This window comes from Hemiscyllium ocellatum, chromosome 34 (assembly GCF_020745735.1).
Source record: "Hemiscyllium ocellatum isolate sHemOce1 chromosome 34, sHemOce1.pat.X.cur, whole genome shotgun sequence".
Taxonomy (NCBI): Eukaryota; Metazoa; Chordata; class Chondrichthyes; order Orectolobiformes; family Hemiscylliidae; genus Hemiscyllium; species Hemiscyllium ocellatum.
In genome coordinates this window covers 6,199,183-6,217,336 of record NC_083434.1, presented here as the reverse complement: position 1 = coordinate 6,217,336, position 18,154 = coordinate 6,199,183, and the positions used below count along the sequence as shown (strand labels likewise).

At 40.6% G+C, this 18,154-nt stretch overlaps 1 protein-coding gene across 2 annotated transcripts in view; it reads right to left on the bottom strand.

Annotated features, from left to right (window-relative positions):
- Window positions 1-16,424, bottom strand: part of dtnbp1a (dystrobrevin binding protein 1a) — a 198,718-nt gene extending 182,294 nt beyond the window's left edge. The window contains exons 1-3 of one of the 2 annotated variants that reach the window (XM_060850123.1): window positions 16,271-16,424; window positions 14,863-14,913; window positions 10,299-10,349 (exon numbers count right to left, since the gene is read on the bottom strand). In XM_060850123.1, the coding sequence (XP_060706106.1) occupies window positions 10,299-10,349; window positions 14,863-14,913; window positions 16,271-16,326 (158 nt within the window). In that variant the 5' untranslated portion in view covers window positions 16,327-16,424. Of the gene's footprint in view, window positions 1-10,298; window positions 10,350-14,862; window positions 14,914-16,130; window positions 16,196-16,270 lie in introns of those variants that run through there. The other variant, XM_060850124.1, reaches the window with a different exon arrangement.
- Window positions 16,425-18,154: the final 1,730 nt, after the last annotated feature.

Here is an 18,154-nt window from a genome sequence, read left to right as displayed (position 1 = left end):
TGCTGACCAAACATTCTAAATAATCTTGCTCCATTTGCCAGTATTTGGCCAATATCCTTCTAAACTCTTCTTATTCATACAGGGTATTGCACTGTAGAAGGTCGCTATAGAAACTGCTATACGCACTCAGTAGAAAGCTCACGTTAATCAAACAGCATCCACAATTCAATCGTGTTATAGTCAATTCGTATTGATGATACACGCATTATACCTGAACGATCTGTATACCCATCCAGATGCCTTTTAAATGTTGTAATTGTACCAGCCTCCACACTTCCTCTGATGGCTCATTCCATACATGCACCACCCTCTCCATGAAAAAAGTGCCCCTTAGGTCCCTTTAAAGCTTTCCCCCCTCACCCAAAACCCATGCCCTCTAAATTTTGGTCTCTCCTAACCTGGGAAAAAGACCTCAGCCATTCACCCCACCATGCCTCTCATGATTTTATAAATCTCTATAAAGGTCATCCCTAAGCCTCCGATACTCCAGGGAAAATAGCCCTAGCCTAGTCAATCTCTCCCTAAAGCTCAAACTGTCTAACCCTAACAATATCCTTGCAAATATTTTCTGAACCCTTTCAAGTTTCACAACATCCTTCTTGTAGCAGGGAGACCAAAATTGCATGCAGGATTTCAAAAGTGGCCTGATCAACATGTACAGCGCCAACATGACCTTCCAACTTCTATACTCAATGCACTGACCAATAAAGGCAAGCATACCAGGTGCCTTCTTCACTATCCTTCCTACCTGTTCCTTGAAAGTAGAGTCACAATGAATCTGCATTCCAAGGTCACTTTATTCAGCAACACCCTTAGGACTTATATTTCATTCTCCGGTGTAAGATGTTTGAAAGGGTGTTTGGAGAGCTTAAAATTTGACTAATGCTCATGATTTACACTAATCAACAACTCCATTACTTAGCATGTAATGTGATTGCAGGATGATAGAAGTAAACTAGATGGACCTCAAATTTACTTTCACCCAATATAGATTAGATTACTTACAGTGTGGAAACAGGCCCTTCGGCCCAACAAGTCCACACCGACCCGCCGAAGCGCAACCCACCCATACCCCTACATTTACCCCTTACCTAACACTACGGGCAATTTAGCATGGCCAATTCACCTGACCCGCACATCTTTGGATTGTGGGAGGAAACCGGAGCACCCGGAGGAAACCCACGCAGACACGGGGAGAACGTGCAAACTCCACACAGTCAGTCGCCTGAGTCGGGAATTGAACCCAGGTCTCTGGCGCTGTGAGGCAGCAGTGCTAACCACTGTGCCACCGTGCCGCCCTATCATCTCGTCCATTCACAGAAAGTAAATTTCTCCCAAAGTTTAAAGACGTGATTTTTACTCATCATCTGGGCTTTTTGTATTAAGGTCCAAAACCTACTTATAACTGAAGACAAAAGTAAAAATATTGTGGGAAACAAACCTTTACCAGGGACTGCAGCAATCCTTAGGAGGATGACAGATGCATGCAGTATGATTTAGCAACCCCAACAACACCCATCACCACCGCAGTTTTAAAATGGTTGGAATCTAAATTTGATCATGGGTGGTGCTGTTATACCAAAACAATCATAATTAATGCAGTTATTAAAAAAATGCAGGATTTAGCAACTCTCAAACTGTACAATACTGTACTTTCAAAAAGATCACTTCATAGATTTTAGAATCCACTGGCAACCCCAAGGAAGTGTGCAATTGAAATCTGAATAAATCTGACTTGACCAGTTATTTAGTTTGTGTGCCAACTTCAGCTCCCAGTCTGGAAAATCTGATGGCCTTTTCCTGGATCTTTCACATACATCGGAGTGTCAATATACTCAGCTTCAAGTAGCCTCTTCAAGGTTTTATCCAAAGACTTCTAGTCTGGGATAATTATTAAACTCCTTATTTGAAGATAATCTAATCTATTTTTCCCTTTCTCAGGAGCAGTGCTTTACATATCCATCTACACTTAAGGCTTCTCATTATTGCACCAGTTGGAAACTAAGAAAAAAAACTTTCATTTTCATGCTATGGTTGTTCTTCCTAAAAACTTAAAAGAAAATCAAGTCCAGATTTTCTAACTGAAACTTAATAGTTTACCTTGCTTGATCTTATACTCTCCTAATGCAAAAGAAATCCATTTGTCCGAAAGACTATTTCTCTTATCAAGTTGGTATAAAAGAAATCACCATGCCTACAGAAATACAAGTTAATTAATATTTCAGGTGCAGAAAAATCCATTAATCACTAATTCAAAATAACTTAAAAATCCATTATATCTAAAAATAAATAAATATCACACCCCATACATCACAATTTTGTCTCCTCCAAAAATAATGCAAGTTGGTCTTCAAGAGGCATTTTCATTGCTTAAAAGTTGTCTACACATCACTACTATGTTACATTAACTGTGCTCAAGTGTTGACAATAGAAGGATGATGCCAGGGTTGGAGGATCTGAGCTACAGGGAGAGGCTGAACAGGCTGGGGCAGTTTTCCCTGGAGCGGAGGCTGAGGGGTGACCTTATAGAGGTTTACAAAAATATGAGGGGCATGACTAGGATAAGTGGGCAAAGTCTTTTCCCTGGGGTTGGGGAGTCCAAAACTAGAGTTCATACATTTAGGGTGAGAGGGGAAAGATATAAGAGAGACCTAAGGGGCAACTTTTTCATGCAGAGAGTGGTACTTGTATGGAATGAGCTGCCAGAGGAAGTGGTGGAGGCTGGTACAATTACAACATTTAAGAGGCATTTGAATGGGTATATGAATAGGAAGGATTGAGGGATATGGGCCGTGTGCTGGCAGGTGGGACTAGATTGGGTTGGGATATCTGGTCGGCATGGACGAGTTGTACCGAAGGGTCGGTTTCCATGCTGTACTCTATATATAATGAATTCCACATTAGTCTTATTTTACATATGTTCATTGGTTCCACATCACCCAGCGTCTTGCACATGGTCTCAATTGAGGGTTTGCTATATCATTTCCTTTCAAAGCACATGCACAATTACCAAATTATATAGTTAGAGAAATTTGCTCTGTCAACTTTAGGAAAAAATGTTTCTAAAACAGTGAATGACTGTGGCCTGTAAAAATGATAGTTTCTTCCATGTTGTAGTCAATACATACTTAAAAATGTTGAAAAGCCATCACAAAGCAATATTGCTTTTTGAATAGTTGAACATGGACTACATGTAGTCAGTTTACAGGTAAAACCATTGCTGTGGTCAGCACATTCTTCAAATTTTCAAAGGCACTTTTCAAATTTTCTGCCTTTTCAACAAATATGTTAAAAGATGTAATGATAGTGCTGAAGCGGACAGTAAACTAGCAAGAGAATCCACTTGTACCAACATGCAGACAAAATCACATTTTCTCCGAGGCACAGGAAAATCCAAAACAGCCCGTAATGTCATTTGTCTATGTGCAACTATGCCTTGTCCTACAGTACGGCACAAATAAGTCACCTTTGCCTTGGCAAATTAACTGAGCCAAATTTATAACAAAGTTGTTTTTTTCTAGCTGATGAAAAAGTTCAAACAACATAAACATCCTTCCCAGATCTGGCTAAAACAACCATGTTGTTGATGTAAACAAAATTACATACTCCTTTTATTACTTTATCGGTTAATTGCTACATTGTTGCTAGTGCTTTTTTTCATTCTAAATGATATGACTTCACACTGGTAAAGTCCATCTGGTGTTGAAAAAGTTGAATTTATTTAAATCTGTTAACCGAACCTGCCAACACCTTTTCAGCTAGATGATTATTGTGACAGATCCTGTTATCCAATTTCATTATTACAGTCCAACAGTTTTGTTAGCATCTTGGCTTTACAAAATAAATTTCAAATCTGTGACCCATCCAGTTTTAGCACCATCACGATAGGTTAGGTTCAGCTCTAATGACTTGGTTCAATCATGCTATTGTACGTAATGAACTTAATCTCTTTCCCCAATGGAGCTATTCTCTGGATTAAGTCTGTATGGGTGTTACATTCTGTTAATTTGGGGGATCATTACTTATAATGAATAGCAAAACAGTGTGTCCTAGCCTATTAGCACAGATTTGTTTACAATTCTGTAATAGTCTGAGTCACTCCAAAGTTTTACCTTTCAGAAACCGATGATCTAATAACATTTTAAGGACTTCCATGCTTCCAAGGCTGATTGGTGTAAGATGAAATTTTGAACTTTCCATTTCAAATTCACTCTCAGAAATGAGAAGGGGAAATGCTGGAAAAACTCGAAGTGAGAGAGAGAATCTGTGGACAGGGCAAGTCTTAGTACTTCAGTTTGCGACCTGTAAGCCACTGGAAATTGGCATCATATCAAAAGTATATTTGGCATGCATATGATATTAGCACTTCAGACTATGCCATACATTAAAATTCAAAAAGGTTATGTGTAATGCATATGTAAATAAAGGATCATTTTTAATGACTATATGAACAAGAAACAAGAGTAGAGCACTTGGCCGTTTGAGCCTGTTCCAATATTCGGTAAGATAACGGTTGATCTGATTTTACAGCCTATCTTTACATCTTGTAGTAGTCATGGGCGATTTTAACTTCCCAAATATTGATTGGAAGGTATTTAGATCAAGTAGATTGGACGGGGCAGTGTTTGTGCAGTGTGTCCAGGAAGTTTTTCTAACTCCGTATGTAAATTGTCTGACTAGAGGGGAGGCCATATTGGATTTGGTACTCGGTAACGAACCGGAACAAGTGGGTGAGCATTTTGGTGATGGTGACCACAATTCTGTGACTTTCACCTTGGTTATGGAGAGAGACAGGTGCGTGCAACAGGGTAGTTTTTACAATTGGGGGAAGGGTAAATACGATGCTGCAAGACAGGATCTGAGGAGCATAAGTTGGGAGCATAGGCTGTCAGGGAAGGATGTCATTGAAATGTGGAACTTTTTCAAGGAACAGATACGACGTGTCCTTGATATGTATGTACCTGTCAGGCAGGAAAGAGATGGTCGTGTGAGGGAACGTCGGTTGACGAGGGAGGTTGAATGTCTAGTAAAAAAGGAAGAAGGAGGCTTACATAAGGTTGAGGAAACAAAGTTCAGACAGAGCATTGGAGGGATACAGGATAGCCAGGAGGGAGCTGAAGAAAGGGATTAGGAGAGCTAAGACAGGGCATAACAAATCTTTGGCAGAAAGGATCAAGGATAACCCCAAGGCCTTTTATGCAGATGTGAGAAACTTGAGAATGACGAGAACGAGGGTAGGTCCAAAATTTTGGGAGTGGAAGACTGTGTATTGAGGCGGAAGAGATAGGAGAGGTCTTGAATGAGTACTTTTCTTCAGTATTTACAAATGAGAGGGACCATATTGTTGAACAGGAGAGTATGAAACAGACTTGTAAGCAAGAGGAGATACTTGTTAGGAAGGAAGATGTGTTGGGCATTTTGAAAAACTTGAGGATAGACAAGTCCCCCGGGCCTGACGGGATATATCCTAGGATTATGTGGGAAGCAAGAGAGGAAATTGCAGAGCCATTGGCAATGATCTTTTCGTCTTCACTGTCAATGGGGGTGGTACCAGGGGACTGGAGAGTGGCGAATGTTGTGCCCCTGTTCAAAAAAGGGAATAGGGATAACCCCGGGAATTACAGGCCAGTTAGTTTTACTTCGGTGGTAGGCAAAGTAATGGAAAGGATACTGAGGGATAGGATTTATGAGTATCTGGAAAGACACTGCTTGATTAGGGACAGCCAGCATGGATTTGTGAGGGGTAGGTCTTGTCTTACAAGTCTTATTGAATTCTTCGAGGAGGTGACCAAGTATGTAGATGAGGGTAGAGCAGTGGATGTGGTGTACATGGATTTTAATAAGGCATTTGATAAGGTTGCCCATGGTAGGCTTATGCGGAAAGTCAGGAGGCATGGGATAGTGGGAACTTTGGCCAGTTGGATAGAGAACTGGCTAACCGGTCGAAGTCAGAGAGTGGTGATAGATGGTAAATATTCAGCCTAGAGCCCAGTTGCAAGTGGAGTTCCAAAGGGATCAGTTCTGGGTCCTCTGCTGTTTGTAATTTTTATTAATGACTTGGAAGAGGGAGTCGAAGGGTGGGTCAGTAAATTTGCAGACGATACGAAGATAGGTGGAGTTGTGGATAGTGAGGAGGGCTGTTGTCAGCTGCAAAGGGACTTAGATATGAAGGAGAGCTGGGCTAAGGAGTGGCAGATGGAATTCAACCCTGTCAAGTGTGAGGTTGTCCATTTTGGAAGGACAAATAAGAATGTGGAATACAGGGTTAACGGTAAGGTTCTTAGTAAGGTGGAGGAGCAGAGGGATCTTGGGGTCTATGTTCATAGCTCTTTGAAAATTGCCACTCAGGTGGATAGAGCTTGTAAGAAGGCCTATGGTGTATTAGCGTTCATTAGCAGAGGGATTGAATTCAAGAGTCGTGAGGTGATGTTGCAGCTGTACAGGACCTTGGTAAGACCATATTTGGAGTACTGTGTGCAGTTCTAGTCACCTCACTTTAGGAAAGATGTGGAAGCTTTGGAGAGGGTGCAGAAGAGATTTACCAGGCTGTTGTCTGGAATGGAGAATAGGTCGTACGAGGATAGGTTGAGAGTGTTAGGTCTTTTCTCATTGGAACGGTGAAGGATGAGGGGAGACTTGATCGAGGTTTATAAAATGATCAGGGGAATAGATAGAGTAGACAGTCAGAGACTTTTGCCCCCGGTACAACAGAGTGTTACAAGGGGACATAAATTTAAGGTGATGGGTGGAAGGTAGAGGGGGGGATGTCAGGGGTAGATCCTTTACCCAGAGAGTGGTGGGGGCATGGAATGCGCTGCCTGTGGGAGTGGCAGAGTCAGAATCATTGGTGACCTTTAAGCAGCAATTGGATTGGTACATGAATAGGTGCTTAAGCTAGGACAAGTGATCGGCACAACATCGTGGGCCGAAGGGCCTGTTCGGTGCTGTATTGTTCTATGTTCTATGCCTGCATATCCCCGATAACCATTGGTTTTTTTTAAAAATTGATTCATGGGATGAGAGTTTCACTAGCTAAGCTAGAATTTATTGCCTATCCCTAATTATTCACAGGGCAACTAGGAGTCAATCACATTGCTATGGGTCAGGAATCACATGAGGCCAGACCAGGTAAGGATTGCAGTTTCCAACCTAAAAGGACATTAGTGAACTAGATGGGTTTTTCCAACAATTAACAAAGGATTCATGATCATTAGACTCTTAATGTTACTGAATTCAAACGCCAACACCTCCATGACAGGATTCAAACCCAGGTCCCCAGACATTAGCTGAGTCATTGGATTAAGCATCTAGCAATAATATCATCATGCCATCACCTACCCTCCTTGCATCCCTTGGTAATCAAGAACTTCTGTACCGTAAAAATATTTTAAAAAGGGTCTGCATTCACTGCCTTTTGAGGAATAAAATTCTGAAGAGTCAATCTTTATTCATCTTAAATGGACAAGATATTATTTCTACAATACGACTCCTCGTTCTAGATTCCCCCACAAGAGCAAATATCCTTTTGACATCCATGTGGTCAGTCCCCTCAAGATCTTATATATATGTTTCAATCTAGTCACCTTTAACTTTTAAAGTTCCACAGGATATAGGCATAGCCTATCTGCTCATTCCTGCCATTAAGTCTTGTTCGGGCTGTGGTAAACCGCGGATTTCCATATTACAGGGAACATTCCGGAACCAGGGGGCTGCTGGGAAGGTAGATTTCCCAATTAAATGAACGGGTTCGCTCCTATCCGCAGTTTCAGGCTTCTGTGATAGGTCTTGGAACATAACCCCCATAGGTACGGGTGGACGACTGTAATTTCACACTTTACTTACAAGATTTCATCCACTCATTTATTCTACCTATGTCACTTAGTAGGCTCTTGAGTCTTCTTCAGAATTGAGTTTCCTACTTACCTTTGTGTCATCAGCAAATTTAGCAACCATGCCTTTGATCACTTCATTCAAATTATTTATTTAAATTGGAAACAGTGGAGGCCTCAGCATCTCTTAACCATCTGCCAATCTGAAAAAGAGCAATTTATTTGGTGCTTCTTGTCAGCCGGCCAATCTTCCACCCACGTCAATCTATTATCCCTACCTAATGGACTTTTATATTCTATAACAACTTTTGATACTGCATGTGATCAAATGTCTTCTAGAAACCCAAGTATAATATCCATGCGTTCCTCTTCATCTACAGGACATGATACTTCAATGAATGCCCATAAAATTAGTTAAATACAGTTTCTCTTCGGCAAAACCAACATAATCTGACAAAACTATCTGTGCAAGCGCCATGTCATGACACTTTTAATAGTTGCTAATATTTTCCATATGACATATGAAGACTAATAGTCCGTATTATCCTGTTTTCTGCCTTCCTCTTTTTGAATAAGTAGCTATTTCCCGACCCAAAAAGGAACCTTTCCTGAAATTAATGAGTTTTCAAAAATTAAAATCAATGCATCAACTATTTCACAAGCTACTTCTATTAACACCTTAGGTTGAAATCCGTGAGAACTTAGCAACTTGTCAACTCTTAGTTCCAACTATTTACTCAATACTACTCGCCTGATAATTGTAATTTTGAGTTACTCCCTCCTTTTCAGTTCCTGATTATTATTCTGGGTTGCTACTTGTAATCTCTTTTAAGAGAGTAAAGCTGCAACACTATGACTCTAAAAGCACAAAGCCAAGGCATTTCAAGCAAAACCTTGTTCAACAAAATAGCAGCACACCTTGCAGTAACATGCTGTTAAGTCAAACTTCCTGAATCTTTGGATAGGTTTTTAAAGCAAATGGTTCCATTGAACACAAATTCTATGCAAAGGATGAAACTAATTTATGTTAAGCAACTTTATCAATGCACCTGCAGTATTATTCAAAATTGTTTCTCACGTCAAGTGCTACTTTTTTTTAAATAAACAAAAATTACAGCACTCATTTACAGTGATTCAAAGCTAAACTTCATACATATTCTCAAATTCAGGAATTTCTTAAGATTCATAGTTGCATTTTCTAGACAGTTCTATAAATTAGCTGGTGTTCAAAATTAGACTCACAGGTTTATGATGAGTGAATGAATGCTTTTTCTTAAATCTACCAAATTGTGCAACTTATACTGACACAACATTGTAAATTTCAGAATTTTAATAAATGTTCAGATAGAAAGAATCAGCAATAACCTTTACTACAACAAGCTGTGTCCTGAGATAAAAGGACAAGGAATTAAAAGCAATATGCAATCAATCATTCTTGGGGGAAAATGGAGTCGAAACTACATAGACTGCTTAACATCTGCTTGAAACCAATTGCCTTATGACAAATGGACAATACGATTCTCTATATAAATAACATCTTGAGGTGAAGGAGTTAATGGCAAACAGGCAGCTAACACCAAATATAACAAGGAAAAGATAAGCTAATGCTGATAAAAGGTAAGCTACAAATTTGATGACCCCAGAAGTGTTGTGGATGAATGCATCTAAAGACTCAAGAATGTCACATGACAAACTTCACAAGACAAAAAATCCTGCAAGAGTTCAACTTCAGATTCTTCAGCAGAACTCCAGAGAATCACTCTGCATAAGATTCAAATCCTGGATACCTGGAGACAGACTGTTGGTTGGAGTCGTAGCTATACTCAATGGTTGAATTTAGCTAAAAATTGGGTTGTGGCTTAACTGAGGGTCTCTTTTGGTTGCTACATACAATGAAATTTAAATAGTTGGTTTAGTATTTGATTGTCTAAGAGATTCATTAATAGTAGTTCAATTAACGGTTACTTGTGGTAATTTATAAACAATAGCAGATATAGGTGTTTTTTCCCCTATTAACAATATAAATCTTTGGTCTCTCAGGAATTCGAGGATTAAATGGAGCTGGCAAACATACAATACACTTCCTTCTGTAGGGAGAAGATTTAATCAGGACTTCTGAAAGAGAATTTGATAAGCTCCTGAACAGAAAAGATTTGCAAGGCTATATGAACAAGCCAAGTTGCTCTTGCAAAGAGAATACAAGTGAATGGCCTTTTATTTCTGCTGTAAGCATTCCACCTTTCAATAGAATGGTTACTATGCCCAAATTGCTCTCTGACAAATGTTCTTGATTTGGGAGGCTCAATTATTTTCTCTTTTTATTTAAAGAAGAGATATGCAGTCCTTCCATTTGAACAAATGGATACAAGAACTGAGTACCTTATTAATACATCTGAACAGTGATAGAAACTTATGCTGTGAATGTTATGCTATCGTAAACTATCAACAAGTATAACTAACTATCCTTACCTGCTTAGTAGCTCAGCTCCTGCAGCAAACTTTGGCAAACCATCTGCTGTGCTGTGAAAATAAACAAACATCATAGTTGTACTTTAGCTCAAAGTATCCAGTTTGGAAACATTTTAAATCAAGAATTTTAGCATTATATTGCTACATTACAAGAAGAATCATATTTTCAAAAAAGAAATTGAGACACTTGGTTATCATAAACAAGAGCTCATACAGGTATCCAAGTGTCTGGTTTTCAATATAATGGCTGAGAACTAGAAAGCTGACAGGTAAAGACATTAGGAAAAGATGAGGACTGCAGAGGCTGGAAAATCAGAGTTGAAAAGGGTGGCTCTTGGAAAAGCACAACCATCCAAGCAGCATCAGAGGAGCAAGAGAGTGGACATTTCAGGCATAAGCCCTTCATTAGGAATGGCATTATATTAACATTATCTAGTTGTCACTCATTGCCACTTTTACTTGGACCATATGAAATATTGTGATGTGTAGAGTGGTCAGGAAGAGGTGACAGCTCTGATGGGGTGATGGGTCATGCTTTAAGTAGTTTATCCACTTTGGTCAACATTGGACACAGCTGTCCCTTGTAAATCTCACAAGTTGTCTGCATGCAGTAACAGTCACACCATGAACCACTATTTTGACAGGTGGGGGCTGAATTAGAATTCAAGTTAACGTTATTTTCACGTATACTCATGAGAGTACAGTGAAAAGTTTACAAGTCGCCACTTACTGCGCCATCTTAGGTACAGAAGGTACTTAGGTAGATTCTTAAGTACAAGTTGTTAGGGAAAAACATTTAGAAAAATAAAGGAGTAAATTACTGCAGATGCTGGAATCTGTACTGAAAACAAAATATACTGGAAATCATAGCGGGTTTGGCAGCATGCATGTCGAGAAAGCAAGCTAACATGGAGTCTAGATGGCTCTGATGAAGAGTCATCTAGACTCGAAATATTAGCTCGCTCTCTCTCCATGTCTGCTGCCTAATATACGGAGTTCCAGCAATTTTTGTTTTCAGAAAAACAAAAGAAGAAACCTGGTGAGGGTAGGTTTCAAGCCTCCACCCAAGAGTTTGGGATTTGCTTTGGTATGTGCAGAATGTTTCAGCAAACACAGCAGAAGAAATCACTTGTTTGATTCAATAATCAAAGTAGTATTCTAGCAGGATGCCAGAGAGCCTGAAGAATATGCCAAAGCATGAAAATTATCATGGTCATCCACTGCAGTTAAAAGACGTTTCAGTGTCAAGGATTCTGTTCATACCACTGAACCAGATTTCTGCAACTACGAGTGGAAATCCTCTCATGCAGTGGTTCTTCCACTTTAAAAAAAAGAATTCTTATACAGATTTTGTGCAAACTCACCTTTGCTTCTTCAGAAATCCTGTGGTTATGGATACGTGGTAAATTCTATGAGGACCTGGATCAACTCATTAAGTCAATGTCTGATATTGATAAGCTCCTGGTCCTAGAAGACTTCAATGCCCATATGGGGAAGTGAGAAATAACTGGAAAGAGGTATTCTGAGTAACCAAGGGGTCAATAAACTCAATGTCATGTTACTCCATTACCAACAGGATATTCAAAACAACAGTACATGGATTGCAGTGTGTCAGCATGATCTCCAAGATATAGAAAATACTCATGCAAGAGGGACAGAACGTTGAACAGATAACAGCAATTCTTAACTTGCAAATTTCTTCAGCTTAACCAAAAGCACTTCAATGCAGATAAACGGAGTAACATTTCTGAAACAGATTATCAGAAGTATATTCTTGATCAAAAGCTCAAAGATAATATACTCTTAGAGATTGTTTTGAGAAGCAGAGCAATTTTAAAAACATTGTCACTGGAACAACAATCAATGCTCTTGGACTAAAGAAGTGATTACGTCAAGATTGATTTGATAAAATGATGAAGTCATCTCTCAAATCCTGCATGGCAAAACAATCTAATCTTCATCTCCAAAAGAGACACGTTCTGACACCTAACAGTAATGGTTTTGAGAGAGCTGCAAGATAAATCTATGGCAGGTCCCACACCATTGCTCTCTGCTGATCGTTCATCCTTAAATCAAAAAAAAAATCAGGTAGAAACAATATAGACAGATGGGCAGAACACGCACATTTTGCTGTACAGAACTACCACAGTCATCCATACAGCCGTCAGTCCTGGTTTGAGTTGCTTTCTTCAAGAAAGCCATTACAAATGAACTTAGGAAAGGCTTCAGGAAAAGGCAAGAAATCCAGTTGAATTTCTTTAAGGCAGCAGGTCCTGACACAATAGAGGCTTTTGAACAAGATCCTCTCATGCATTTGGAACAATGAAAAGTTGTCAAATAACTTTCACAATGCTATAATTTTTTGCTGTCTAGAAAAACAAAGGAAGACTGGCAGTGTATGTCGACTACGGAGCTCTTTCAATTCCCTGAATAGCAATTTTGCTTGTATCATCTTTAAAAACTTAATATGGCAAAAACAAAATTACCTGAGGCACTGTGCAGCTTTCACCAAAGATGCCACACTGTTCTCTGATGCTCACAGTGAGAAGATTCTGGAAAACTGCTTTGAGTAGAACATGGTCTTTTATTTCATTTGTGTTTTCCTCACAAAGACTTTTGACAGAGTCAACAGGATGATCCTCTAGAAAATCCTCATTCCTGTTGAAGGGCTTATGCCTGAAACATCGACTCTGCTGCCTGACCATTTGTGCCTTTCCAACACCACACTTTTTGACTCTGCTCTCCAGTCCTCACTTTCTCGTAAAGTCCTAGGACAGTCTGGTTTCTCAAGCAAATCTGTCAAGATTATAGTCATGACAGAATGCAGGGTCACGTGCTCTTAAATAGTGAAGCATCTGTTCCCTTTGGAGTTCTCAAATGGAGTGAAGCAGGGCTATTCCAGCACCAGTCCTCTTCAGCTTGCTCACCACCTACGTCCTTGGTCACGTTGTTAAATATCTCAGAAAGAGAGTGCATCTCATATCTTGAAAATGACTGGTGCCAGAACATGTTAGGTAAATAAGATAATAGTTGAACAGAGTGTAGTAGAAAGTCACTAATAATCAAAAGTGTATTCAGTAGAATTGTTGTTAGCAGCTTATAAAAATTGAAAATGTCAAATCTCTATAGATTTTCTATTGGATTCTATAATTCTTCCAGCAAAGCTATTAAATCAAACCCCAGCTGTTCTTCTATGCAAGGAAAATTACAGTTTGCATGAGCAAAGTGGGAACTGTTTTTACATGGACCTGTTGCTGCATTGGATAAGAGGCATGTTGTGGTTCTGTTCGCCGAGCTGGGAGTTTTTGTTGCAAACGTTTCATCCCCTTTCTAGGTGACATCTTCAGTGCTTGGGAGCCTCCTGTGAAGCGCTTCTGTGCTGATTCCTCCAGCATTTATACTGGTTTAAATCTGCCGCTTCCGGTTGTCAGTTGCTGTCCGCTGCAGTGGCCGGTATATAGGGTCTAGCAAATGTTTCTGTTGATAGAGGCAAGGCACTCATCCACAAATTCTAGGAATTCCCTGCTTGTTCTGTTTGGCCTGCCCTATAATAGTGGTGCTGTCCGTCATCTGAGTGTATGGCTACTAGGGATAGCTGGTCATGTCGTTTCGTGGCTAGTTGGTGTTCATAGATGTGGGTTGTTAGCTGTCTTCCTGTTTGTCCTAAGTAGTGTTTTGTGCAGTCCTTGCATGGGATTTTACCAACGTAGGTGTACAAAATCCCATGCAAGGACTGCACAAAACACTACTTAGGACAAACAGGAAGACAGCTAACAACCCACATCTATGAACACCAACTAGCCACGAAACAACACGACCAGCTATCCCTAGTAGCCATACACTCAGAAGACAAACAACACGAATTCGATTGGGACAACACCACTATTATAGGGCAGGCCAAACAGAGAACAGCCAGGGAATTCCTAGAGGCATGGCACTCGTCCACAAATTCTATCAACAGACACATCGACCTAGACCCTATATACCGGCCACTGCAGCGGACAGCAACTGACAACCGGAAGCGGCAGATTCAAACCAGTATAAATGCTGGAGGAATCAGCACAGAAGCGCTTCACAGGAGGCTCCCAAGCACTGAAGATGTCACCTAGAAAGGGGACGAAACGTTTGCAACAAAAACTCCCAGCTCGGCGAATAGAATCACAACAACGAGCACCCTAGCTACAAGTCTTCTCACAAACTTTGGATAAGAGGCATACCAACATATTAAAAAAGGTCTTAGAAATACATATACATTTGTTTTGTAAATTTTTGAACGATGCCACAAAATGCAGCTGCTGATTTTTTTCTCTCAGAAAATTTCTGTAACTAGCAGAAATTCAAGAGACGGTTGCAAATGCAGCTGAGTAAAAACAAACATTCCATGCAAATAATTTTCCAATGTATAACTATTTGACTTGAGCATTCAAAATATCATAAGTTTCTTATCTGGATAAAATGATACCTTTACAACATCTGCCAAATATTGATGCCACTGACTTTTTTAAATTCAAGAGAACCAAGTTACTTTATCACAAAGGAGCAGGAAGTAGCAAATTAAAATTACCTTGACTTCTTAATTTTTACTTCTTTAGATTTGTCACCCAGCGTCTTTAAACTGAAATTGAAGACAAGGAAATATTTAAATCTAATAGATGCAGATAGCAGTACAGTAAATGTTAACATAGTACTGGAACAGTGTTTGCTGCCCAGGCCTCTAGTTTGCAAGCAATTCATTGCAATGCTCAAATTGTGAAATTCCTAGTATGTAAGTACTACTTAGAGATCAAACAAAATAAATAAATGCACAAATATTGTACTGTTTCCTTTCACAGGTTTGAGACACGGACACACCAGTACCAGTTTTCACAACAGACTTGCCACAGAATATCAAACACGACTAACTAATATCACACTTTTAGCTAGTTACAAATTGATTTGTTGTCTTGCATAATCACTAATAGGATATTGTGTATACCTTTCCGAAGTGCCACCTTGAAAATCCCCCCACCCTGAATTTAAGTTCTCACAAAACGGATACCCATTTTGGAAGATTCCCCTTTCATTACGGGACAGCATTGAAGTGGCCTTGAGAAGCATGCCAGTACAGTCATTAATGGCCCATTTTTAAAAAACCGGTTTTCTGCAGTACCTTGACCCACACAAGTTGTCAACTTCAGCTCAGCCACTACAGGAAAGTTTCTAGGCTGCAGGAAATAAATCGCACCCGGAGCTCACACCTTCAGCTGACAGTGGAAGAAGAGTGAGCCAAAGTCCCAAGAATCAGATCCTATCAGTTTTTAACGGAATCTTCACTTACCATCACTTGGACGTACTCGGCAGCTCTCCTGAAGAAAAAGCTAAAAATCACAACACAGGGTTTTAGTCCAACAGGTTTAATTGGAAGCACTAGCTTTTATAGTGCTGCTCCCTCCTATTGGACTATAACCTGGTGTTGTGATTTTCAACTTCATACACCCCAGTCCAACACCAGCTCTTCCAAATCATGAAGAAAAAGCATTCCTTTACAGTTCTGTTCTCACATGACTGTCACACTGCTTTCAACTCAAGATTTACAAAACATGCAGGAAGTGTAGTCGGAAACCTGGATTTGTAAAGCTTTTTATATAATAAGAACCCTTCCCAAAAACAGATTTAACTTTATAAAACAAAAAAGTTGATAACTTTGCTGAAAATAACTTTATGATGAAAATGAAACTGGTGACAAACTTCAGAAAGTGGGTGGATTTCGCAACTTGACACCTTACAGCCTAGAGTCAGGGTGACTAGTCATCACCGGCAAAAACAATTTTCTTTGAAATACAGACAACTCACAAAGTAATCAGTAATCTGACTAAGGTGGGTTTAAATGTCTCTCTCATTGCAGCAGAGGAAGGAGTATCCCCAGCCCTGACTCGAACCTTGGGCCCGGTTTCTTTCCCCCCCCCGGTCTGTTGCCCCGCTGCCTCTCCTACCCGCTGCTGAGATCCTGCTGCGCGCTCAGCAGCCGCTCTTTGAAATTCTCAAACATCTTTTCCAGCTTCGATCACTGAGTGGGCCGCTGGAAGCGACTCATCCTGGCGCTGCGGCGGGTAAGTCGGCTTTAACTGACAGCGGCTCCGGGAGGGGGTGGGGGATGGGGAATGGGGGTTCGGCCTCTGGGACACGCACTTCCGGCAGTCGCGAGGGCGGGAACCATCTCCTCGCGACGGGCGGCCGTTTGGACTCGGCTTTGAAGGGGCCGAGCCGCACGGAGTGTGGCCTTCGAGGGAAGAGTTAGTCCTCAGGTGCCGGGCAACTGTCGTCACTTTGCCAGGTCAGCCCCACACCCTGACGATCACCCCTGAGGTTCGCTATTCCGCTCAGTAATTTTGAAGTGTAACTTAAACACTACAACTTGGCGTTTCGGATGCTATAAAACGCCCCACTGTGTTTCAGAGTCAATAGGCAGATATTAGAGTGGAAACCTGATCAAAGAGACAGGTTTAAAGGGGATAAAACCGAAACAACTGCGGATGCTGTAAAATCAGAAACAAAAACAGAAGTTGCTGGAAAAGCTCAGCAGGTCTGGCAGCATGTGTGCAGAGACATCAAAGTTAATGTTTTGGGTCCAGTGATCCTTCCTTAGAACTGGTTCAGAGGGGTGCCCTGAAAGGACAGATGGAAAGGTTCAGCAAGAGATTTCCTGAAATTAAGATCCTGACATATAAAGGCACAGTCATCACCAGATTACAATCGAGGAATCCGAAGGGGCTAGAACGAGAGAAGCCAAAATTTTGAAGGGTTAATGGGCCACAGGGCGTTAAAAGACATAGGGAGGGGGTGAGACTATAGTGGAGACAAGAATGGAATTTCAAGGGTGATTCGTAGACTATAGGGATTTCCACACAACTGATAGTGGGAAGACCTTGTCAGTTATACTTATCCTCATCAGTCTGTACAGGGATATCATTACACCCCTCTGAAGCAGTAGGAATTTGAAACTGGACTTCCTAGTCCAGAGGTAGGGATACTACCACTGCACCACAAGAATCCTCAAATGTTCTAATCAATCTGCTCAGTAGTGTTACTACACACTTATGGAGTAGGTTGGACTTGAACCTGAGTCATCTTGCTCAGATGTCAGGCCACTACCACAACAACAGCCCCAACCTTGGCAGTTATTACCACAGGCACACTTTAGCTGTCTGTTGTCCTGCCATCTGTTAAGTTTGGCAGGAGGACTTTGAATGTTTATGCCTCTATCAGAGGGTGTCAGCAGCACCCCGGGAGATGGAAGGAACACTCAAGCATTCAGCAGGTGAGTTTAAATAGAAAATAAGTATGTATAGGGCTACATTGGAGGCAAAGCCTTTCAGGTATTAGTGCTGTAGAGGTCAGCCATTTCTGACAATGGTCCTGGGCTGCCTCCTTTAAGCTGGCTGTGACACTAGGTGAATGAAAGTAGATAAAATCATGACATAAGATTGTATGAAGTTTGCAAATCTAATTAGATCTTGCCTGAATTCTAAAGTAGCATTTCATCCTTCTGTGAGCTTACCCACAATTATATAGAGGAATGTTCTGTATTCTAATTAATAGAAATACCTTAGTCTTTGTAATACCCATTTTTAAAGTGACACTAAAAGTGTTCCTTGCTTGAGTGTTCCTTCCATCTCCCGGGGTGCTGCTGACACCCTCTGATAGAGGCATAAACATTCAAAGTCCTCCTGCCAAACTTAACAGATGGCAGGACAACAGACAGCTAAAGTGTGCCTGTGGTAATAACTGCCAAGGTTGGGGCTGTTGTTGTGGTAGTGGCCTGACATCTGAGCAAGATGACTCAGGTTCAAGTCCAACCTACTCCATAAGTGTGTAGT